The sequence below is a fragment of the Cydia strobilella genome, chromosome Z (assembly GCF_947568885.1).
Source record: "Cydia strobilella chromosome Z, ilCydStro3.1, whole genome shotgun sequence".
In the NCBI taxonomy this organism is placed as follows: Eukaryota; Metazoa; Arthropoda; class Insecta; order Lepidoptera; family Tortricidae; genus Cydia; species Cydia strobilella.
Genome location: NC_086068.1, coordinates 22,543,825 through 22,569,960, shown reverse-complemented (window position 1 = coordinate 22,569,960; position 26,136 = coordinate 22,543,825). Strand labels below are relative to the sequence as shown.

General features: G+C 36.8%; 2 protein-coding genes across 2 annotated transcripts in view; both read right to left on the bottom strand.

Moving 5' to 3' along the window:
- Positions 1-26,136, bottom strand: part of LOC134754305 (proton-coupled amino acid transporter-like protein CG1139) — a 522,474-nt gene that overhangs the window by 45,665 nt on the left and 450,673 nt on the right. The gene's annotated exons all lie outside the window — the stretch shown is intronic.
- On the bottom strand, positions 9,027-24,194 carry LOC134754067 (uncharacterized). The gene is made up of 4 exons (XM_063690141.1): positions 24,102-24,194; positions 14,472-14,615; positions 13,939-14,064; positions 9,027-9,160 (listed from the first exon to the last, which is right to left on the bottom strand). The coding sequence occupies exons 1-4, from the start codon at positions 24,151-24,153 to the stop codon at positions 9,099-9,101; spliced, it is 384 nt and encodes a 127-aa protein (XP_063546211.1). The 5' UTR covers positions 24,154-24,194; the 3' UTR covers positions 9,027-9,098.

The following is a 26,136-nucleotide window of genomic DNA, read 5'->3' as shown; positions in this document are numbered from 1 at the left end:
GAGTTAAACTGTGGGTAAAGCAGATTTTTCCATCCGAGTTTTCCTACTCTCTACTAGATGGCGCCACTAGAAATAACCGTTATGGGATGGGTTCTTTGTCTGTATTTTATTTTGTTTTTGTTTTAATTTTTTTGCTAGGTTTTTCTTCACTATGAATTTTGTTAGCACTTTGTTTGTCTACGGTTTTAGTATGTATCTGCCGCACTTTTAGTCTCAAATACCGAGGTATTTTCACAATAAAAGGTCACTGTTGTTTTTATAGTATTTCACAGGTTTTCGCACTAAATAGCCTATATCGGCTTTGCACTTTTATTTCACATGATGCATCGATGTTTACAGTTTCTTTGTGTTATATTTTTATTTTAAGGAGATCGAAAAATACATTTTTAAATGCAAAAAAAAACAGAGACGATGCTAACCGTGACAGCTAGCGCCACCTATGACAGCTAGCGCCACCTTTTAAACTGTTAGTTTGTCAATATATCCCGACTTTCTTGCTTTTTCAATGTTTCTATTACCAAAAGAATATTATAATCTACTATTATTTTCAATCGCAAGATACAATTTGTTATACTTATTTTCTTTTAAATTATCAGGTAAATAACATTCCCGGTTGTTGTCCCAATTCCCCCCGCCGTCCCTATTCACCCCACTTGACGGTACTCATCCTTTTCTTTTGGATGCTAGTACTAGTGTAAGGCAAAGATATATTATCTCTATATTATGATTCTCTCTTGTTCTCTCTGTCTATGTTTGAAATGAGACAGTCGTTTGACAAGCTATATTTTAATTTTTAACCGACTAAGATTTCAAAGGAGGTGGTTCTCAATTCGGTTGCATGTTTTTTATTTTTATGTTTGTTACTCCATAACTCCGTCGTTTATGGACAGATATTGAAAATTCTTTTTTTGATTGTAAGTATATACATACAGATTGGTCCCGTTTTTTTCAAAAAGCAGTTCTGATGATGGGATCTATGAGGAATCGAGGGAACTCCTCAAATGTGAAAGGCATACATATAGTGATTTTTGTATTTTTATTAACAAATCCAGCATTTCCATTTTAAAGAGTGACATTTGATGAAGTGGAACTGCTGATGATGATCAGAATGGAACTCTTTAATGACGCTTAATTTACGTTTGGCGATTTGTCCTCTTCTGTATGTTTGTTGAGCAACTTAAGTTTTTAAGACATATTTTTGTCAAGCTCGTGTTCTGATGATGAGACCCACGAGGAACCGAGGGAACTCCTCAAATGTGAAAGGCATACATATAGTGATTTTTGTATTTTCATCAACAAATCCAGCATTTACATTTAAAAAAGTGACATTTGATGAAGTGGAATTGTTTATGATGATCAGAATGGAACTCTTCAGTGTCACATATATAGTTCACATTTGGCGATTTGTTCTCTTCCTTATGGAGCCAGACCCAAACTTGGACCCGGACTCGGACCCGGACCCGGGTCTGGACATGGACCCCAACTCGGACCCGGACCCGGACCGAACTCTGACCCAAACTTGGACCCGGACAGCCGGACACGGACCCGGACTCGGATCCGGACACAGACCCGGACCCAGAAATGCTACTAGAAAAGTGGGTTAGGTGGGTTTTGAACTGCGATTCTCACAGAACAGAACTGCTATCAAAAAAGTAGATTAGGTTAGGTTAGAGCTGTGACCCTTACAGGAACGAAATGCTATCAGAAAAATAGGTTAGGTTAGGTTAGAACTGCGACCCTTACAAAAACGAAATGCTACTAGAAAAGTGGGTGGTTTTACCTCCTTTTCTACATAATTAGGCAAAAGGTGCTGTCTTTTTCATTTCATTGTCTGGAATCTAAGAGTGCACCATCTACAATAAGTGAACTTTCAGCGGCATCCCCCATTGAAGTCGGTTTTTTTTCTTCAAAATTATTAACAAGCTGAAACGTCTGCGAGCTATGCTACAGGCTATTTGACTAATTTTTGAAAATGGTTTTAATTTATTGTTTATGACTTAATAATTACACTACATTGATATTTCCGTGATATTTCCTGTTTTAAATATAAAAAAAACAATGTTAAAGTTTATTTATTTTGAACGCGCCTTAAACGCTGTTTTTGCAAAGGGGCTAATCACGTGACACGTGTGACGTCACGCGCACGTAAACTCAGTCAATGACCTTAGTTAATCTTATGGTTTATGTGCATTGAATTCATTATTTCACTGTAAAATGGTTTATAAATGGTGTATAGTGCCGCAATGTTCAAGTACGACTATAAAATATCCAGACAAATCGTTTGTTTCCATTCCAACGAATCCCAAAAAAAGAAAAATATGTTTAAAACCAGCGCGAAGAGATCCAAATACAATTTTTTTATGTGTAAAGACCACTTCGATGTAAGTAATATTTAACTGTAAATAAATATGGTAATTAAAGCAGCGGATTTTGTATTTAATGTATTACTACATAACCTCATAACATAGCTCTTTCAGCATTAGTAGGTAGTTAGTAGCATACTTTTTCTTTCAAACTAAAGTCCAGTATGGAGATACTATTCTCGTCATCGTATTCTATATATATATCGTCGTCGTATTCGTATCATCGAAATCGAAATATTCGTAAATAAACAATTTCTACGTATACTCACACAGCTGTTTTTACATTTCTAAGTTCCGCAGCATAGTAATCCGGATTATCTTTAAAGAAAAGTGCAACCATTAATGCGTCTATGTCTGGTAGGTTGCCGCTATCAGCTTTCACATATTTCGGCTCCATTTTGAGATTCTTATGATATTTAGATATACAGATAAATCGGAATATATCAGAAAACTGTGGAACAATAACTAAAATTAACTAAATACAAATAAAACAGTTAAAATACTCAAGACAATCAAGAATGTTTACTCGCGTGTGACGTCATCCGAGCGTTGACCAATCACAGAGCGTTCACGTCCCTGATGAAATTTCAAAAAATATTAAATTTTCTTTCGTTTATTTTCCAAAAAATAAACATAATTTACATTCAAATCTAGTGAAATATACTTTATTAGTTTATTATCTTTCAAGATGACAGCAATTCGTTATATATTTTTAATGTTGTCAAATACCCTATTATAAAGATTAGAATAAATTTAAAAGTGGAAAAATTACTGCCATGCATTCGATCCAGAGGCCGTGAGTTCAAGTCTCACCCAAGGCAGTAATTTTTCTACTTTTAAATTTAAACTATATTTTATCTATGTTGCACTATAGCTATTGCATGAAAATTGAACATATGTTTATGTGTTTATATAGTTGGTAAACCAAATTGTCAGTAAACAAGAACAAAAAAAATCAGACAGACTCAATTTTAACTGTTAGTTTGTCAATATATCACGACTTTCATGCTTTTCCAATGTTTCTATTACCAAAATAATATTATAATCTACTATTATTTTCAATCACAAGATACAATTTGTGATACATATTTTATTTTAAATTATCAGGTAAATGACATTCCCGGTTCTTGTCCCAATTCCCCCCGCGATCCCTATTCACCCCACGGACGGTACTCATCCTTTTCTATACACATATAGTATTATTGTTAAAATATTGAAAAAATATAGTGTTTACTGGGAAATTTGAAAAAAAATATTAGACAAGCATACCTCCACATCATGGAGACTGTATAAAGGAGCCAAATCTCTATGTATGAAAAGTGTCCATCAAAAAACAGTAATTAGGCGGCGCCACCATACACCGAAATACTACCAAAAACAATCTACGTAATTTGGTCGGGTTATTTGTTGCCTTATATGGTTCATGTTATACTCATGTCCCAGAGCCTAACTAGCGCCACCGGAGAGATTAGGAACTATTATTTAAAGCTTAACGCGGTCACTTTTACAACAATTCTGCCATAAGAGATTGCGATCCTTTCTATACCATCCATACTCCACATCTACCTGCCAACGATCACTGTCAATGATAACTGGATACAGGCTATATCAGTTGTCACAACTGCCTGCCTGCTTACTGAATAATAATAATAACTAGAGACCTGTTGCGGCGTCAAAACGCCGCTAGAGTATGGTTCTAAAAGTTAGGTTGCCTGTGCACTGAAGCGGAGCAGTAAGCGGGGAAAAAATCCAGCAATAGAATTTCATTAAAATTTCAGAGCGGAGATTTTATGCCATTCAGTCTGTGTATTTTTTCCTCGCTCATCCCTCCGCCACCTCGCTGCGCTCCTGTGGACAGGCAGCCTAAGACTGAACGCTTAATGAAATCAGGAAATGTGACGTCTTCAGATGAATCACTGGCTGTCACTATCTATTTGATGCTGACTATACCCACAGAATATGAAATCTTACACATAATTATTTCTTATAAAATGGCGACACGTTTGTATAATTTTAGCGTATTATATTTCTGTCGCGTAGCACCTACCAGCATGTTTTGTGATCGTTAGTTTTGATGCAAAAAAGACATAATTATTGTCTATCTTTTCGCATCTTTCTAAACTAAAAATCATGATACGCGACCGCTTTATGATACGGTAAATCAAGATTTCGTGGATAGGATGCCTTCTTGTCATTTGGCTCTCATGCCTAAAATTTCATAGGGCTAGAGTATAATTTATATTTAATTCTCTTTTTCCTATTATTCATGAGACTGAAGTTTACAAACATTTTACAAACATTCCGTGACATTCCGTGTCTGGGCTATACCGCGAAAATCGAAGTTCAAATTGCGGGCATCTTTCTCTGTCACTCTAATTACGCCTTCATTGGAGTAAAAGAGAAAGATCCCCGCAATTTGCGAATTTCGGTTTTCGCGGTAGACCCTCTGACCTAATAATAGACATAGTATATATACACGTAGTTATAGACATGAAACCGAGCGACCAGGGTATGGATGGCATTGGATGGTATAGAAAGGAGAAGCAGAATTGTTGCAAAAGTGACCGCTTTCAGCTTTAAATAATAGTTCCTAATCTCTCCGGTGGCGCTAGTTAGGCTCTGGAATATGTGTATAACATGAACCATATAAGGCAACAAATAACCCGACCAAATTACCTAGGTTGTTTTTAGTAGTATTTCGGTGTATGGTGGCGCCGCCTAATTACTGTTTTTTGATGGACACTTTTCGTACATAGAGATTTGGCTCCTTTATATAGTCTCCATGGACCAGGGGTAAGAGAAAGACATATTCATGTATTGACAGTTTCATGGGGTTCCAAAGGGTAAAAACGGGACCCTATTACTAAGACTCCGCTGTCCGTCTGTCTGTCACCAGGCTGTATCTCACGAACCGTGATAGCTAGACAGTTGAAATTTTCACAGATGATGTATTTATGTTGCCGCTACAACAACAAATACTAAAAAGTACGGAACCCTCGGTGGGCGAGTCCGACTCGCACTTGGCCGGTTTTTTCTCTTTCACTCTTATAAATTTCGGTATTTCGCCATCGCCTCCATTTCATTCTGCATTTTTTCATGGTCGGGTTATGCCATCATAGCAAACCCGACCATGAAAAAATGCCCGGTCGGTGATAAAAATAAAGCATGGCACTATTTTCTCTTTCCTCTTATAGGAATCGCAATAAGACTATCTTTCTCTATCAAAGAGTGTCAGGCCCTTGAACCTAATTTAGTTTTTTTAAATTTACTTTTTTGAAAGTCTGTACAACGACTGGACCGCGACCTTGATACCGTCAAAATATCTCTTTCTCGCTCTCGGCGTACGGCCCCCACCTTAAGCGCCTAACTCATTACCGCACCGCACCGGTCATTGTGCGATGCACCTATAAGTAAGAGCGAGAAAGAGATATTGCTTTCTCGCTCTTACTTACCCATAAGTAAGTCACACAATGACCTTGGTGCGGTGCGGTAATGTGTTAGCCGCTTTATAGTCGTATTTAATAGACTATCGTAAAAGCCGTTAGAGACTACCACACCTCACCGCGACCTTGGTGCGATGCGGCGCACGTATCGATAGTGCGCAAGATGGTCACCGTACGTACGTTAAGGACGCAGCTTTAAGTTAGAGCGAGAAAGGAATATTATAGCCGTATTTAACAGACTATCGTAAAAGCCGTTAGAGACTACCACACCTCACCGCGGCCTTGGTGCGATGCGGCGCACGTATCGATAGTGTGCAAGGTTGTCACTGTACATACGTTAAGGACGCAGCTATAAGTTACAGCGAGTAAGAGATTTTGACCGCACCAATACGGCTTTTCGAGATATTCTCTTTCTCGCTGTCACTTATGGGTGTGGCGCACCAAGATCGCGGTGCGGTGCGGTAGTTTGTTACGGCTTTTACATACGATCGCACATACGCCGCACCGCTCCAAGGGCGCGGACCGATGCGGAAAATGGGGTTGGCCGGTCGACATAATTAGTAGAGGGCGCCAGCATAGCTTGCCCTGTCAATCCCTACAATTGAGACAAATTTTTGTTTTTTTAATTTCCTGGATGCCAGCCCTTTAAGCCAAATCTCTTAGAAAAAGGGGCAAGCTATGATGGCGCCATCTCTGCAAACCTTTGACAGTTGCCAACCCCATTGGCTGACCGTTTACCTTAAAGATCCGACATCATTTAACATCCTCATAAGAACAAACCTCGCCGTACGTGCTTTTTGAAGTAAATATAGATGTTTTTCCCCACCGTTTTGTATGGTTTATGGTGGGCTGGTGGGCTACAAATTCTGTCCCTCACGGGCACATGCGGTAAGCCACTTCTATAGGATCCTACCTTCTATGTGCCAAAGCAACAATAAAATAAACATGTGTCATCTTGATGAGTACGATGTGGATGACACATGTCTGACATGTTATCAAACACAATAATACAATTTTATGGTGTTTTAATATAATTTTTAGTGTGGTGTATGCATGTTACAGTCTCAAAACAAATATTTGAATGGATTGGATACCTTACATACATTGGATATAGGTTTGAGTTCAATTCAATCTCAAGTCAGAACAAAGGTCACGTGGTACATTTTTTCAAATTAACTTTTTAGTACTTTTTCGGGAAAAAATCAAAAAACTAAGAGCTTATTGCAAATCTGTAGCATGAGACGAATCAAATGACATATAATTTATTAAAATCGGACCATAACAGTAGATCTGATGGGATGAACAAAAATCGGCCTCGCGTAATATATATATAGATAATAACGGACAGAAGGACAAGTCCAGTAAGTACCTAGACTTGGCTCACGAGATAACCGCCATGTGGGATGTTGATTCGACGATCATTGTCCCGATAGTCGTTTCGGCGAACGGTCTCATAGCGAAGAGTCTCGACCAACACCTTGAGAGACTCGCTAGGTGGTTGGATCAAGGGTCAGATGCAGAAGGCGGTGATCTTGGACACGGCGCGGATAGTCCACCGGTTCCTCTCTCTGCGGCCCTGACCACCGGCAGCTTAGGCCCTGCCCCGCTGCTGGCGGCATCGGCACCCTAGGTTAGGTTTTTTATAATATGTTTATATGTATTTTGTATTGTTTTTGTACGTGTTTTTGTATCTTATTTTTATATCCATATTATAAAAAAAAACTAACTTAAAAAGAAAAATAAATAGAGAGTATAATAAAATAAAAATAGGGCCGATTTCCCCATGTAAGACAAAGATAACATGATATGATGCTCTGTGTCTATGTTTGAAATGAGACAGTCCTTAGACAAACTATATTTATAACTTAACGATTCACGATGTACGATGTAAGTACGAAAATGTGTATAGGTAGTATGGGTATGAATATGCGTATGAGCGGTATGAGTATTAGTATTATTATTTGGGTTAGGCCCTTTAAGCAAAAAATACATACATATAATGTCTTGGCCATCGCATAGCTACATTTAAAATAATCCTAATTGAACATAGCGCTCGTCCTTAGGCCAAGCAACAAGAAGGTGTAGAGGAAAATGCTTGGAACACCATTTTTGACTAGTTAGGAGGTGAACATATCAATTAATAGTCCCCGGCCGTAGCCCGTCAGCCGGAGGGGAGCGGTGGGTGTGAAGGTCCCATTTTTCGGTTTTTTACTTATATCTTGGAAACTTTCTCGAGTTCTGTTGACACCGCCCGGTAGGTACTGAGTAAAATAACCGTCTTGGTTTAACATTACATCTCAAAACTTTTTTCATTTCTCATGCTCTGAAAGAGGATCATTGTCGTTCTAAAAGATGTGCAGAAAATGATACGTGTCTGCACTAGAGCATTTTACGTTCGAAGTACGATTTTTTAATTTTTTTTTACGATAAACAATTGAAATTTGAGTTTAAATGGATTTGTTATACAATTTCCATTCTGATATTTGACTCTCCATTCCATAAATAACGATACTTTTGCCTAAATTGTTAACTGAACGTACCCTTAAGAAATACTATAAAAATGTAGATATACCTAGTTAGTCATGTTTAAAAAAAACATGTATTTTACTTTCCTCGTATTCGAAATGAAAAGTAGAGTGTTTAACTCGGGTGAAACGACATCCTGTAGTGAAGTAACATCCTTTCAGCCTCGGACTATTGGCGCTCTCATTGCTTTCTTGCGCCAAAATACCTCGACAGAAACGAGTGCCTTTCATCCCTTGGTTAATAATCTACTATTGTTGCGGAAGAACTGCGTTGCGAGACTTGCGTTTTTTTTATATGTAATGTTTTTAACTTCTAAACTTAGTACCTAATACTTAGAGCTCACAAATTATATCTTTTTCAAAATTTTATTCAAATATACTGTACCTAAGGTATAACCTATCGACGGACGGACCTGACGAAGTTTAGTTACCTACGTTTTTGCCATTTTGGTTACGGAGCCCTTATGGATCATATATGATCCATAGGTGTTTCAACAACATTGAGATATGTGCCATTTTCAACCAAAAGGGTACTTATTGTCGCTTGTCAGTAAGGCGCTATTTCCATATAGCTTCAATTAGAAATCAACCTTATCGGCATCCGACAATGTGGTACCTTTTGGTTGAAAACATCACATATGGTCACTGTATACCTACCTATTTATGTTATGTGCATACTTAATAAAAACACAATGTACAATTACACAACTTTTATTTATTTTAAGTACTACACTATAGATATAAAGAATTGAACGTGCGAGCTTGTTTTATATGACGACACACTCGTGGGGGAAGACTTGTCCGTAATGCAAACGCGCAGTGGGGCATGCTGGAACAAAACTTAATTAGATTAATTTAGTGCACGATATGTGTGAATTGAGTAGGTAGGTACGTAATATCATAGGTAACGGGTAAGGCGGTCTTCAAATTGCTGCGGATGCGGATACGCAGGCAGTAGTGTGATAACCGCGTAACTGCATGGCTCGCTTCTACCTTCATTGCATGGGGAGACCCCCCTCAACACGTTCACTGTCCCCATACAAAATAATATGACAAAGTCACACGTCCAAGTGTGCTTTCACTTTGAAGTTGTGAGCTCATAGTGGAAGCACTAACTCCTGAAAAAAAGCTTCATGACCCCACATTGGGGGCGCCCGGACAGGGAACGTGTTAATTTTATTTTATTTCTAAGACGGCAATAAAAAGACACGCTCTCAGAATCGTTCGTAGTATAGTTATACTTATTAGGGTTGAATTCGTTTGGGTAGGTGGTTACCTATGGGATTTTGTTTTTTTTTTACTCTGGTTTTTATTGAGGCTTTGGACGCTCTACATTTGGACATGTCAGCCTCAATACGGAATTATAAAAATTAAATTAAAAAATTGTTAGAGAAATAGGTTCGCATTAATCTGGGAATATTATAGGAATACCTACTTAAGGTTAAAAGTTTGAGAACTCCTGGGTCAATGTAAATGTGTACTCTGCTAATACTAGGTATCTGTACTCGTCGTAACGCTAGTCACAGTCACAGTTATCCAGTAGAAAATATATTTTTAAAATGTGGTACATTTTGGATAAAAGGCTTGAAACCAGGGTGCGTATAGCCAACGTGCAATAGTTAATGCTCTGTAGCGAACGAAACCAAACGAAACGCAAATGTCACTGTCGCACTAGTAGGGAAGAGTGATAGAGAGAGATAACTACGATACGCTACGGCAGGGGTCGGAAACCGGTATTATTACGTTCTTAAAATATAGGTATTGTTACGTTCTTTTTCGTTCTTTTGTTTATAATTTCATTTTTAATGGGACGTTTTAATAATGCAAAATTGTTTCCTAAATACATGATTCAGTCCTACGTAATGAGCATAAAAAAAAAAAACAAAATATTGGGCTATTACGGGGTTTAAAAAAAATACCGGTTCCGAGCCCTGCGCTACGGAGAGTTAACCATTGGCACGTTGGCTATGCGTACGTGCTGTATCTTTTTTATGATACCTTAATATAATACCTTAGTATTTGTGAACGTAGAAACGAGAGTCAAACAGCGATTACAACATGTTACAAGTTTTATCCTCCTAACTCCTGCAGTACAAAATTTTGTACATAATAAAGTGCATATTTCGGTACAAAATGTTTAGATGCCCCCCGCTTTCGAATTTGAATGCTCGCGCGGAATATTCTGACAGTCCATAGAGTTGTAAATAGTCTGTTCAGGACTGACAGCAAATATTTATTGTGCAAAAAAATGAACAAGAGGCCTCTAGAACTATAACGTTTAGTTTTAAAAGTGCGAGTCGGACTCGCGTTCCAAGGGTTCCGTACATTACACAATTTAAACAATGTATTTTTTATGTGAAACGTGAGTGAAATGTCTTTAAAAAACCCGTAGGGGTCGGATCCAAAACTAAGTAATTAAGTCCGACTCACGCTTGACTGCACATTTTTGATAGGTTTTCCTGTAATCTATAGGTAAAGATCTATTTTCAAAATTTTAGTCCCAGTAGTTTCGGAGATAAAGGGGGGGAATGGTCATATTTTGCCTATTTTCTTGAATAACTTCTAAGCTGTTTATCCTAAAATTATCTAAAAAATATATGTGAGATCCTCACAATGAGCTCTTTCAATGGATATGTAACATGATATAGTTTGAAAAACTATTGGTTTTCTGATTTTTGCCTACTCTGTAACATTATATGATTATTCTCGGATTTATTATTTTTGAAATATCTTCTCAAGTTTATAAAACCAGGTTATTATAAAATGTATTAAGTATATGTATACTAAAGTAGCCCGAGCCCGGTTACTGCTCGTGCTCGGTGACACACTTCTGCAGTTTTGTCAGGGCTCAGGTTTTGTACTCAGACCGTCCTCACATTAGTGGTATGGTAACTGACACGAAATCAAATATAGTTTGCACTTAATTGATAATCCTGGAACTCCTACCGCGAACAAAAGCTACTAGCTACTAGCTAATCTACACTTGCGAACGAGGCCCGATGTCGTGCTCGATGTCGGACCCGATGTCGGACCCGATGACTTCTTGCAAGGTTCGTTTTCCGATTCACGAAAAAGGTGTCAAACATAGTTATAGTACATTGTGCAACGAGAGGGGTAACCGAGATTTTGCAAACGAGGTCTAAAATTCTTGACAGCCGCAGGCTGGAGTGAATTAAAGGCTCGAGTTTACAATATTCTTACCCCCGGAGTTATACACAATGCTTTTCATCACACTTGCGAAGAAAAAACAAAACTTTAAGCGAAATAATTATTTACGGTGACATTTCTAACATTCGTCCGCCAAATTGTCATTTGTTGAGAGCATACGTCGCACTACAGCGGGCATTTTGCGGGCAAGTTATTTGGTAAGGTTTACAAAAAAAGATCTTAACTTACGAGTACATATACTTAGTATTTGTAACGTTGTTTAACGTTCCGGGCTCTATGGTGTTAGGGTTCGCGTTTAGAAGCCTTAATTTGATTGTTATTTTCAATAAAATAATCACGGTAACACCGTTTCAACATAGACAATATCCGTATATATTGAAATGGCGCGAAAATACTGATCGGTGATTGGTGGAAATCTGACAGGTGATTAGTGATTGGAAGGGGGCGACTAGAGGGAACCGGGCCAGTTGCGACATTCTAGTGTGGACCGTGGAAGAAGCAACACTTGTAATGCCTAACTAGGTTAATCGAAAAGAAAACAATAAAAGTGTTCGTCTCTAGTTTGAGTTCTCAGTAATCTCCAAATCTACGATACCCGAGTCGTTCTTCGAGTAAGTGGTGTCATAATGGTATGGAGGCTCTGCTAATGCATGCAGCGACAGCTAAGGTGGTGTGGTGTGGTGTGGTGTGGGCATGTCCTCCGTATGGATGACCGCCGCTTGCCCAAAACCGTATTCTACTCTGAATTGGTGGAAGGCAAGCGGAAGCACGGCGGTCAGCATCTGCGTTATAAGGACGTGCTCAAACGACACCTGAACGCTTGCAACATCGATCCTGAGCGTTGGGAGGAGCTTGCTACAGACAGGTCATCTTGGCGGTCGACCATCTTTAACCGCATCAAATTATTTGAAGAAAACCGCCTCAATACCTTAGATGTCAAACGCCAACAACGTAAAGAAAGACCGAAGCCCTCGTACGCGTATACGTATAACGCGTCTGGCCAACTCTATTGTAGCACCTGCAATAGAGTCTTTAAGACCAAGTTCGGCCTGGCCAGCCACATTCGAGCCCATAATAGGCGTAATCCATAATTGCTGAGGTCGCCGTCATCGAAACCGATGAGGAGGACTATATATATATATTTGTAACATAGTTACCTGTTATCATGTATTAATCTTTAATGACAACTGATAAGCCCATTTAAGTGGCCATCTAAAAAACAAATAAATAGCTGACATGCGTCATTATGACTGATGTTCATACTTGCATTTGTTGGTGCAGTTGTGTCTATTTAATAGAAAGATTTGCTTTATTTGTTAATTTGCACACCTAAATACGTATTGAAATGAATAGGATACTACGACAGCAGTCCGAACTTAAGTCACGGAAACGTCATACCTATATATTGGAAAAAAAAATTAATAATATATTCGCATAAGTAATAAGTAAGTATCTTTACTTGAAAAATAATTATAGTGTATAACTAGCCTTATGAACCGATTTTGCATGTACAACCAGCCTTAAAGTTTGTAGTCTATGATTGTTCATTATTTTTTTAGTATGTGGGTATTTTTGCATTTTGTAATTTTTCCTCAGTCACCCGTTGACCACGAACGCTGTAAAGAGTTCGAAACGTCGGGATGAATTATAAATTCAATATACGCGATATAATCCGTTTTCATAGTTTTATTTCATGAGTAACTATCGCGGTAACCGAAGACAATATTAATAAGTAAGTTGTTAAATCAAATATACTACATATTATTCAGTCTTATTTTTATTTAAAATTGAAGGGATATACTCGTAAACTAATAGATACCTAACTAACGTACAGCCTTAGTTGCTAAGGTATTTGGATTTGCACATTACAAATACTAGGTACCAAATACTAAGTACAAATACTTTAATGTGACAACTCGAAGATTGATATGTGAACCTTACGAAGTGTCATGCCCGCAAAATGCCCGCTGTAGTCGACGTATGGTTGAGAGGTAAGGCATCGAAGGCACAGACCTTCGGCATTCACCACGATTGAAAATTGTGTAAAAATATTTGAATCGGCTATTAAATTAATCAAATTAAATATTTTTAAACTTAAACAAAACATTAAATTTTATATTTTAATAGGCGTTTATACGCAGTATTTTAAAAGTAAAACCCCCTTATACTTTGACTTTAAACAAAGTATTTTACTTACAACCTACTTGGTTCGTATGAATTTGTGTCATAAATAAATAAGAAAGCTATTACTCCCTAGGGAGTTTTTTTTACAATCCATAACTCCCGCGGGAACAATATATAGGCATCTACCCTTCAGTTATACCTGCATGAAATAAGATATTTTTCGAGCAAGTGTGATGAAAAGAATATTTGAAATGTGATATGGCTGGCTGCTGGACGTTTTTAATGTACGTGGTAATGCATCTGAAGTGAACATACGTTTTTCGCAGTAGTTTCCGTAGAAGCCGGTGCCGTCGCACTTGCAGGCGAAGCCCGGCGCCAGCACGGTCTGCGTGCAGATACCGCGGCGGCAAGGCCGGCGGTTGCACGCGTTCGAACCCCGCTCTGTTTACACAAACACGTTACCATATTTAGGGGGCAGGAAGAAGTGATTGATTCTTCAAACGGTGATCAGATCTAAGATCTCTATAGAGTTATGCTCATTGAATGTATAGGTATAGGTACCCTAGAAAAACATGATTTTGTTTTAACATTAACATATCCATACTAAAATAAATATGCCGTGGACAGAGACAGATGGGCATGGCAAGACTATGAGTGTTCAACAGTTTCCAAAAAAAACAAAAAGGTAAATTGCAAGGTTTCTGCGATCTTATTATGTTGAAAATGTATGCTAGGTAATTGGAAACTATCCGTCGGCATACCTACTTGTAGTCACACATACGGCTCGGTTACTATTTGTGGGATCTGCTACAGTGGAATTCGATTTGCATTTAGCTATGGTTTCTTACCATTGAGGTCTTTATTACAATCGGTCAGTGAGTCGTACGGGAGCTCCATATTGCAGCCGTAGTAGCACCGGCACTTATTATCCATGCTGATTGTGCATCCATACTTTCTCTGACTCGGATCACATGTCATTGCGTATGCTGAAACTAGTCGAACAAAACGATTTACCTTTTGTTAAATCTTTACCTTTGCTAAATTTACCTATACTGTACCTTTTATTAATCTAAAAAAATCCTCTTTATTATTTTTAATCCATTTTGTTATTTTAAAGCAAAACAAATTCGACACAATGTCGTAGGTAAGTATACAATGGACCATATATACGCCAATTTTTTTTCAAAATTGAATGGGTTAAAAATAAAATAATAGATTTGTATTTTCATAATCACATAAACGCTATGAGGTCTGGGAAATAAAATTATGCGGGCGTGTGTGTGTTGATGATAATATAATATTGATAATAAATGAGCATTTGAAGTGCTTTGTTTTTGGCCAGATACTCGGCGACGGAATAGTTATTCTACTTCGTTGCGATACCAAAGATAGATATAACTCCGTAATAGATGGATACAGTCTAAGGAAAAAACGTGACTCGAAAATCAAGAAAATTTGATTCTCGTTCAGAGGGCGCCACTAGTTTTGGCCTACAGTCGTATAGATGGCGTTGACGGTTTCGTTTGTTATTTAACAATTTTAACGCATATCAGTGAAAGAACATGGGGTCAAAATCAACAAAATAATTAATGCAAATAAAAAAAATCATTTATCTATATTTAAATACATTTTATCGTATTTTTACAAATCTTCAATTTTAGATTTAAAGTGTGTCGACAGATGGCAGTGAATTTACTGGGGTTATAAAATTTACTATGACAGTACCGCTCTAGTATAAGTTACTCTATGCAGATACCAAAGAGGATATAATAGTAAATTTTGTAACCACAGTAAATTCACTGCCATCTATAGACACACCTTAAAACTAAAAATAAAGATTTATAAAAATACGATAAAATATATACACGATACGATATATATATATATTTAAATATGGATAAATGTTTTTTTTATTTGCATTAATTATTTTTATGATTTTGACCCATGTTATTTCACTTATATACATATGCGTTAAAATTGTTAAATAACAAACGAAACCGTCAACGCCCTCTATACGAGCGTAGGCCAAAGGTAATGGCGCCATCTGATCGAGAATTAAATTTTCGTGATTTTTGAGGCACGTTTTTTCCTTAGACTGTATCCATCTATTACGGAGTTATATCAATTTTGCAGATACTATTTTTCAAAGTTGTACATTCAAGATAACCAGGGATGGACACAATGTCGCGGGCACAGCTTGTGTTGTATAAATGTATATTTAAAAAAAAAAACAAAAATTCAAGATGTTTTATTTATAAACAGTGGTTTTCACAGGTTACTAATACAACTTATTATATTTACATGTGTACGTGATGTTTACTGACACTGCAACCGACCAAGTGCGATTCGGACTCGCGCACCGAGGGTTCCGTACATTACACAATTTAAACAATGTATTTTTATGTGAAACGTGAGTGAAAGGTAAATTGCGGTTTACGATTTACGACGTATTAAAAAAAACTACTTACTAGATCTCGTTCAAACCAATTTTCGGTGGAAGTTTGCAATATATTTTTTTTAGTTTTATCATTCTCTTATTTTAGAAGTTAGAGGGGGGGGGGACACATTTTACCACTTTGGAAGTGTCTCTCGCGCAAACTATTCAGTTTAGAAAAAAATTATAATTATTAGAAACCACAATATCATTTTTGAAGACCTATCCATAGATCACGTACACGTATGGGTTTAACGAAAAAAATTTTTTTGAGTTTCAGCTCTAAGTATGGGGAACCCCAAAATTTATTGTTATTTTTCTATTTTTGAGTGAAAATCTTAATGCGGTTCACAGAATACATCTACTTACCAAGTTTCAACAGTATAGTTCTTATAGTTTCGGAAAAAAGTGGCTGTGACATACGGACGGACAGACAGACAGATGACGAATCCATAAGGGTTCCGTTTTTTGCCATTTGGTTACGGAAGCCTACTTACCCGTGACCCCTACAATAGGCTAGGCCTGTATAGTAGGCTGACACAATTACGATTGACAAACATTTCTCAGTTATCTAGCGCTAAAGGATTAAGGAATTAAATTAGTAAATAGCAGACTGATTTACGGATATTTACAATACCTAGGGTAATTGCAATAGTTTCCGTTCCAGCTCTAATTATCGTTCACTTGACGGAGTACTTATATAGCAACTAATATATTTTATTTTTAACTCGCTATTTGCGAAATATCATTTTTGTGTAGATACCTATAGATCTATTGTTTAGACATTAAGTATTGCAATAAGTCCAAATATGTGCGGCAAGGTAGGTTTATATTCAAATCCGTCAAGTGGACGAAAACTAGAGCTGGACGGAAACTAACGCAATGACTCTATCAACAGAAGTTATTCTACCAGGTGGGGCCTGTAACAGGAGCAAAAAATTAAACTGTAGGCTGTACTACTGACCAACATTTGTTCAGCGACTTTTAAAACTGGTTGCAAAAAAAATGAACTTGAAAATAAACTTAGACAAAACTAACTACATTCAATTCCATACTAATAAAAGCAACTCACAACAATTAGACATACAATATGACGACATTTCCATAAAAGAAGTACAGCATGCATGATTTTTAGGTATTCATATAGACAATCAACTAAACTGGAGAGAACACATAGACACATTATATTCCAAAGTAAATAGGTTTGTATTTGCTCTAAGAAGAGTGAGTCAAACTGTCTCCATTCAAGCAGCGTTAATAGCATATCATGGATATGTACATTCGATTTTAAGATATGGCATAACAATCTGGGGATACTGCACTGATAAACATAACGTATTCATTGTCCAAAAGCGCTGTATTAGAGCCATATTTTCAGTTCATCCTAGAGATTCATGCCGTCCATATTTTATAAAACATAACATTCTTACTTTTCCCAGTCTCAATATTTATGAAGTTTCTGTTTTTGTCCACAAATATAAATACCTATTCACGGATAATAACACATTGGGTTCCCGCGTAACTAGACCTAAATACAAACACAGATTGCCTAAGCCATATGTAAACTTGTCACTCACTGCAAAAAACGCCTATATTATGTGTATCACAATTTATAAAAAGTTACCGGATCGTTTTAAAGACATGGATCTTAAACTATTCAAGTCAAACACAAAAATGTGGCTTATAGAAAAATGTTTTTACTGTGTTAATGATTGAAATAAAACTATGAAAACGGATTATATCGCGTATATTGAATTTATAATACATCCCGACGTTTCGAACTCTTTACAGCGTTCGTGGTCAACGGGTGACTGAGGAAAAGCTACAAAGTGCAAAAATACCCACATACAAAAATAATGAACCATCATAAACTACCACGAACGCTGTAAAGAGTTCGAAACGTCGGGATGTATTATAAATTCAATATACGTGATATAATCCGTTTTCATAGTTTTATTTCATGAGTAACTATCGCGGTAACCGAAGACAATATTGTGTTAATGATTATTTAAGTTAGTCATAAGTATGTGTAGTATTTAGATAAATATGTAAATATATGTGTTGCAAATGTATGTACACCTGAAAAGGTAAAGTCTCAGTGTAACTGAACGTGTAATTGTATATTCGAGCTGCAATGTAACCCGATTCTTATATACAATAAAAACTAACTAACTAAATAACTTTTGTTTTGATTTATTTAGCACACTCTAAAGTTTATTCTAAGACGCAATGTACATACAGTGATGACAGCGTACATTGAAGATAATATTTAATTTGTATGAAAAATAGGAAGTATAAAGACTTCATAATTTTTAAAAGTTATTGAACAAACGTGTCATCGTTTGTGAATCTATGCTTAAGTTATTTGCTCGTGTAAATCGTGTTACAGGCCCCATCCGGTATAATGAGCGATAATGTAAACAAAATTATTAAGTAGTAGGCATTTCACTTATTAATCACACTGAAAACATAGGTCATCAAGTCATCATCTATAAGTTGTTATCATCCGCCCTTGGCATTTCAGATAATATTACGTCCCACTTTTATTCTAATGTAAATGAACTCCAAGTACGTACGAGTAGCTTGGTAGGAATTAAAACTGTCACCGCTGTCTGTGTGCTGTCCTGTCCCTGTCGCCTCGGTAAGCGTTGCGGTAGCGTAACTGTTACCAAAGTATAAAGTGCTTTTATTAGTTTGGTAAATATTTGCAATCATCAAAATTATCCCGTTGTCGAAATTACCCCAATGTACATTTTTTCACATAAGACAAACTAGCAATATTAGTTTAATTAATTTCAGAATGTGGTTGGTTTTTAACCTATTTAGGTACTTACATTCTTAAGAAACTAATAACAATATAATTATAGCTTTTAAATACAAACGGAATTGAAATGGGACACAAAAATATTGTTTATAATTGGAATTATTAAATTAAGTGGGGCATAAATAGACATTCCACCCCGGATTTAGCAATCGCTCGGCTCGGAAGCCATTTTATCAATGTAGGTCCCATATATGTAGGTATGTATGTAAGTAGGTACTAACTCTTGACCATTGGTGGACGTGGACCTTGTGTCATTATAACAAGGTTTACGATTTTTCAGTTAACAGCGAGGACGATGGTATTATAGGTATAACATGATATTATCGCGGTCTGAATTAAATAACAGATGAGGATAACAATTAATTCCATATATCGGATCGCAGACCACGGGTCATTGTTTCTATCCTCTCTTTACAAACAAGGTGATCTTGTTCACTCTTATCTTATCTTATCTTATCCCAACAATATCACCTATTCGGATAAGGAAAAATACTGTTTATTAAGAAGAGTATTAATATTGGCCTTATTCAACAGTTTCATGAAAACGCGGTGTCATCTTACACGTACATGACTCATCTATTGTACCACCGCTATTTAATTTACTTTACACTTGCTCGAAAAAGGTCTTATTTCATGCAGGTATACTAAAGGACAAAGTCTTATATTGTTCCCGCGGGAGTTAAGTATTGTAAAAAAAGCTATAACTCCCGAGGGAGTTATACAAATACAAATCTTTATTTATAACGCCAAAGTTACAAGTAACAATATAGTCACAATAGGTACAATAGTGAACCAATATATTATTATTCTTACAGATTATTATTCATATAGCTTTTTTAAAAATTGTGTCACTAATTCATACGAACCAAGTAGGTATAAATTAGTGATGTACCGACTAGTGATTTGGCCGACTAGCCGACTGGCCGACTAATCGGCGCTCAGGTGGCCGATTAGTACACTAAACTCTCGCGTTTTGTACACATATTTAATGATATATTCAATTCAATTCAATTAATTTATTTCAGAATAAAAACAAAAAGATATTAACGGGTCTACCGCGATAAAAATTCACTATTTTCTAGCTGGTCCAACACAGCAAAAACCATTTGTGTCGCGATATTTATCAAATTACTAATTGAAAGATGTTTCCTGCCGATGTAAAGACTTAACGACTGGTCGTGTGGAATAACAATTCAATTATTTATTACCATCCCCAGTGACCATAGGCTGTATAGAAGCATTGTGCTCCGCCATTACTCATAACAGTAATAATTCCTCTGCGGCTTAAGTGATATTTCCTTATGAGAACCGCGTTTTGTAAGGTTGGTAGGTCCTACCTAGCAGCTTAATTAAAGACACCTCAAGTAATAGAAATAAAATTACCTAAAATTCATATTACCTACTTTCGTAAATGCAACCAAATACAATAGGACATTTCCGCACGTGTATCGAACGACGTTTTTTAATACAGTTGCGAAAAAATAAGAAAAGCAACAAGTAAGGAACGGAATTCGAAACTTTTATATTATTAATTCTGTGACATCATTGACATTGACATTATGAAGAAGTGTTTTTCTAGCACCCTAGCTATTCGACTAGAATTGATTTTGTTAATTTTTTGAAGCCACTTCAATGAAAGTTTTTTTTTTCAAATGCATGTTCTTTAAGACAGAAACAATTGTAAATATTAAAACATTGTACTATTATTACCTAAATATCGTTATTTATGATTATTTGTGTATCGTATATTTATAAAAACAATATCGAATGTTGCCCTTGGAAACTTAAAACATTCTTACAGTAAGAAAATACGCCTCTTCTTTGACAGGCGTTCCGTTCCATTCAGACAACTTATTAAGAACGGTTTTTCAACATTAAAAAATAAACGTGTTATAATACTTATAATGATGAAGAGGTAAGTAATAAAATATGAAATATGCATATTTTTCGTATTCTTACATTAACAGTAGGTTTTTATGTTGATTACGACGTTTAAATGAAACTAATATTAACACTCATCAATAAGTAGTCATGAATTGGAACAAGTAAAAATTAAAAAAAAATTGGAAAAGTAAAAAGCACTAGTTCACGAAAACCAACTTTCCGCACGCTAAACAGCCACGTACGCAACCCAAATAGATATTTATCATTTGATATTCGCTGTTTATATCGTTGATGTCCTGTTTTTTCTGTAATTAAGAATAGGCCGACTAATCGGCCATTTTGGCCTACTAGTCGCCGACTAATCGCCGACTACAGATGTGGCCAATTAGTCGGCTTTCCCGACTAGTCGGTACATCCCTAGTATAAATGAGTTTTACTTTTAAAATACTGACATTATTGACGTTTATAATTTATTTTTATTGTTTAGGGTCAATTGTCCTAGGTTGAAACAATCGTACCTACACAATGAAACTGCGATTACTCGGAAACTAGCTGTTGCTACCTAGTGCCGTCTGTCAAGCAAGGGCAGGCTCAGCGACCCCTAACACCTCCCCAATGCGCCTCGGAGAAGAAGCACGTTGCTACGAGAGTTAGTTTGAATTCGTGCGGCAAGAATATTTTTTTTCATGTAGGTATGTTTCGCAATTTTTAACAAAGATATAGAATCGAGTTTGGCGTTATTTAATTTTTTGTTGTGTTCTATGTGTATTAAAGTTTATTTGGAGCTAAAGATTTTTAAATTTCGTTCACTCTTTGGTGCAGTTTTTTTAAATTGTTTAAAAAAAAACCCTAGTCTCACAATGAAACATTTGTTTGTAGTATACAATGAAACAGGTCTCATGTTTGATGAAACATGATGTTCACTGAACACCATTTACCAGTACACAATGGAACAAACTTATTATTTTTTAATAATTGAAGAATATGTGCGAAATCTGTGAAAATAAAATACCATGAAAATTGATAAATAATGTGTCTATCATATGGCAAAATATAAGTTACTTAACTTTAGAAACGGCTGAGATTATGATGGTTTATAGGTTGCAAGATGGTCGGATTCCATTAGACAAGCATGTGGTCCCATGCAGAGGGCAGCCCACATAGCCCTAGATCGCGTTAAATGGAGGGATATAGTTCTTGGTCACGATCCTCAGTCATGAGGGAACGACGAAGAAGAAGAAGATATGTTGAATGTTTCATTGATGGCTTTTTCATGTGACCTAACATTGAAACAGTCGTACACAATGAAACATCACGATATTTATAAAACACTATGTTGCCAGAAAGTGTATGAGTAAGTGATCAAGCATGGAGATGCTCAAAACCCTTCCGCGTCCACCTAGTTGACAATCATGCTCCGTGGACATAGAAGGCATACCTTTCTCGCAGCATGCCGTACCTACGTGCTGACCAGATTTTCGATTCACAATGGAACTCAAGTGTGTGTACAATGAAACAAGTCTTTCGCTTTTATATATTTCAGCAATCTTATAATCATTCCATATGTCGGAAACCTTTTAAATAACCAATTTCAGCCTACCACTATTTTCTCCTTTCCTTTCTCATAAATTTATTGAAAGCATATTATATGTATTAATGTCACTTATTTATTACACCGTTTCAATGTTTATTAACGATGTTTCATGGTAGACCTCAATTGTTACATTTGTTTCACTGTTATATTTGGAGTGTTTCATTGAAAACTAGCCACCCGCCCCTTCTTTGCACGGGTAGTTCAACTAATTTACACAAACCTTTACAAATTATACATATAAACCTTCCTCTTGAATCACTCTATCTAATAAAAAAACCGCATCAAAATCCGTTGCGTAGTTCTTTTGGTGTTTCATTGTTCCACAAGTTACCCTATGTTAAAAAATATTTAATTTGATTAATTTAATAGCCGTTTAAAATATTTTTACACAATTTTCCATCGTGGCTGAATGCCGGATAGGTCTGTGCCTTCGATGCCTAAACTGAATGACAGTATGGCGGGACGAATGTTTGAAACTCAGAATAATAACATGAAATGTCATCGTATTAAGTTATGTTGCTTAAAATTTAGTTTTTCTTCGCAAGTGCCATGAAAATCATTGTGTGTAACTCCGGGGGTAAGAATATTGCACTTGAGTCTTTAATGCAGTCCAGCCTGCGGCTGTCGTGAATCTAAAGACCTCGTTTGCAAAATTTCACTTACCCCCCGTCGTTGCACAAGGCATCTTGCTTACTGTTGCTACAGTAGAAAATGTTTCTAGTTTTGTAGATATTAGAGATTTTCAAAATTACCCCGCTTTCGAAGTTAACCTATAGCACCTCTGTTACTTAACAGATAAACTTAATGTGTGAAACTTTTCGAATAAACAACCCAGATAATACAGGGTGTTTTCGGGTTCGTTTTGCAAAAGACAACAAGACACCATACAGAATTCAAAGATGAGCCTAAGGATGTTGTTAATTATTGTTTAACATTATCACCAATGATGATTATTTTTCAGATGACAAGTAAGAAAAAACATTTTACATCTCGTGTTTTAGAGTCCCTCGCTACGCTCAAGATTCTACCTTAAAATCACTCGCTTTCCATGCAGCCATGGAGACTACATGCAGCGTATGTCAAAAGTCATACCAGTGACCATGATTACTTAGCATAAGATAGGTAAATTTTATGATATGATTATGATAATGTGTATCATATAAAGAGTCAGAAAAAGTAGTTTTGGATGACGACCCAGAAATCACCTGTACCTATATGTAGAATTGAGTAAAATCGCGTTGCATAAATAAACATAAAGGACAGTCGCATTAAATAGAGCGTTAGGACGCTGCTATTGCATGGTCAATTAGTATAACAGTTCCTCCCAATTTATCTTGTTATAGATTATAGATTATAGACCTTGCCAACCCAACTACAACCACCCTCAACGTAGTTTTGGCTCGTTTTTATGGGCATTTGTTCATCGATGAATAAGAAATTATACGAATGAGAAGCTTAATTATGTTTATGATCCATAAATAATAAGACATAAGTACACTAAAATAGGAACCAAAATTATTACTTTTACGTTACTTTTATGCTTGCGGAAGAAAACTGTCTGGTAAAACATGTGTGTGTTTACAAAGTTTCGATATTTTATATACTTAGGTAATTTCGATAAATCTAAATGGCATTAACTACTAATGTTTTTAAGACGAATACCAGTTTTGTTGTGTATGTTTTTTTTTAAGAATAAGTTAGCGTGGCTAGTCTTATTCAGTAAGTATAGTCTAGGTACTCACGGCAAAAGCAGGCCAGGAGGACCCCGAATAGGGCAGTGATGGTCAGGCGCATGTTCGCTGGAGTATACGGGCCGCGAGTGCCGCGACTGCCGCCGCGCCGCGCCGGCGGCGATACGCAACTTCCTCATCCTCCCCAATGTGAACGGCCCCCTATCAGCATAGGTATCCGGGGCTAGGGGCCCGGCCCGTGTAAACTACGACCTCTTTATGTGAGTGCCACTCTTCTTTTGCTTTATTCCATTTATCCCATCTTTATTTTGTTTATAATGTATGTTGTTCAAATTAACGATTGGTTGCGGCGATGATCATGTGAGCTTTTGGTAGATACTAAACTCGTTATAATTATCCTAATCCCTATTAGTCCTAAGTCCTAATAACTATGTATCAAATACCACAGTAATGGTAACGAAAATGTGACTTCCAGTATCAGATTGTCTTATGTAGGCATATCAAATTTGATTTACACGACAACAGTGGCAGTCCCACTATTTTATTGGTTATTTTTAAGGTATACAATAGGTAACTCAATTTGTTTTTATTAGAAAACTAGCTTCTGCTCGCGACTTCGACTGCGTGGGATGATGATGATTAATAAAATATAATCTCAAAAAAAAAAGTAAAATCGACTTCAAAAAGGATAAAATAAATTTATTATCCCGTTTTATATGCGCAAGGTGGCGCTAGCAACTGAAACGTTTGAAGTCAGTGCTTTCAACAACAACAATGAGGGCTAGCGTTTTTCTGCTCACCCGTTGGCGCCACTGTTGATGGTGGTCCAGAAAAACAGATCTCAAAATTCTTGTATGCTTATTTTTATAAAATCTATACGTTGTAATATACACAAAGGTATTTTAACGTCTAAATTTGCCGTTTTTTCAACCTGTTTAATTTTGCATATAGTTTTGTTGGCACATATACCTATAGACCATCTACACTAGCGCCGCTAGCGGCGAAATTGAGCGCGATAGCCCTCATTAGGTACTAACTAACTCATCGAGATGATTCTAACGAACCCAAACTTGATGCGTTGTTTTACCACCTAGTAACCCAGTAAAGTTACGATTGCGATATGCTTAGATGCAAGAATTCTACAAATATTTCATCCGAAAGGCAGTTCATAGAACATTTTATATGCACAAGTAAGCGCCGATTGTTTTCTTTCACTTAAGCCTAATTCATTTAGTACTGCAGTATACTGTATGTACATATAAGTGTTTCTCCAACGACCCTGTTATTATTTCGACTGCCTTCCAAGCTCACTTTTAAACTAACGCAGCGACCGCAACGTCCTACGTAGGCGAACAACACGCGAACGAGAAGCAAAGCGATGCGGCGCGGGGTGAATCAATTGCCTTTGATACCTATAGAAGTGCCCTACGTGGGCGATATCGTTGCGATTTGCGAACGCAAACGCCGTGGGCCCGCCGCGCCGCTAAGCTTCGCGTTCGCGAGTTGTTCGCTTACGTAAGACGCAGCGTAAGGCCAGGGGAAACTAGGCCCTTTTTCGGACTAGTTCGGTTTCCTGACGTTGTTTTCGTACATCAAAAAGCGAGTGGCAAATATCTACCTAATGATATTTATGTAGGTACCTACTTAAATATTAAGTTTCAGGATCATTGGTACGAGTCGGGGTTCGAACCAGAGACCCTTGGTTTGAAAGTCGCACGCCTTGCCGCTGTTCCACCAATATTTTATTTTTATTACTATTTAAACATAAGTAAGTATGTAGTAGGTATATCTGGTTTGAGGTAACTAACTAGTTATAATGATAGGGTGCAGCGTGAGTAGCGATAATATGGCTATTGTCATCGAGGACTAGGTATATAATTTATTAATTATAAATGAAAGTGATACACTAAAAAGATCCTTCCTATAAATTAATATTCCAAATTGATGCTGCGAAGTTGGTAAGTAATAGTTAAATTAAAGTTATTTTGTGAATCCGCCGGCACTCGCGGTTGCTTTCGGTTCACCACGGCCACGGGCTGTTAGCTGTTAGCCCTAAAGGCGTCTAATTAAATCCCTCTCTTTATCA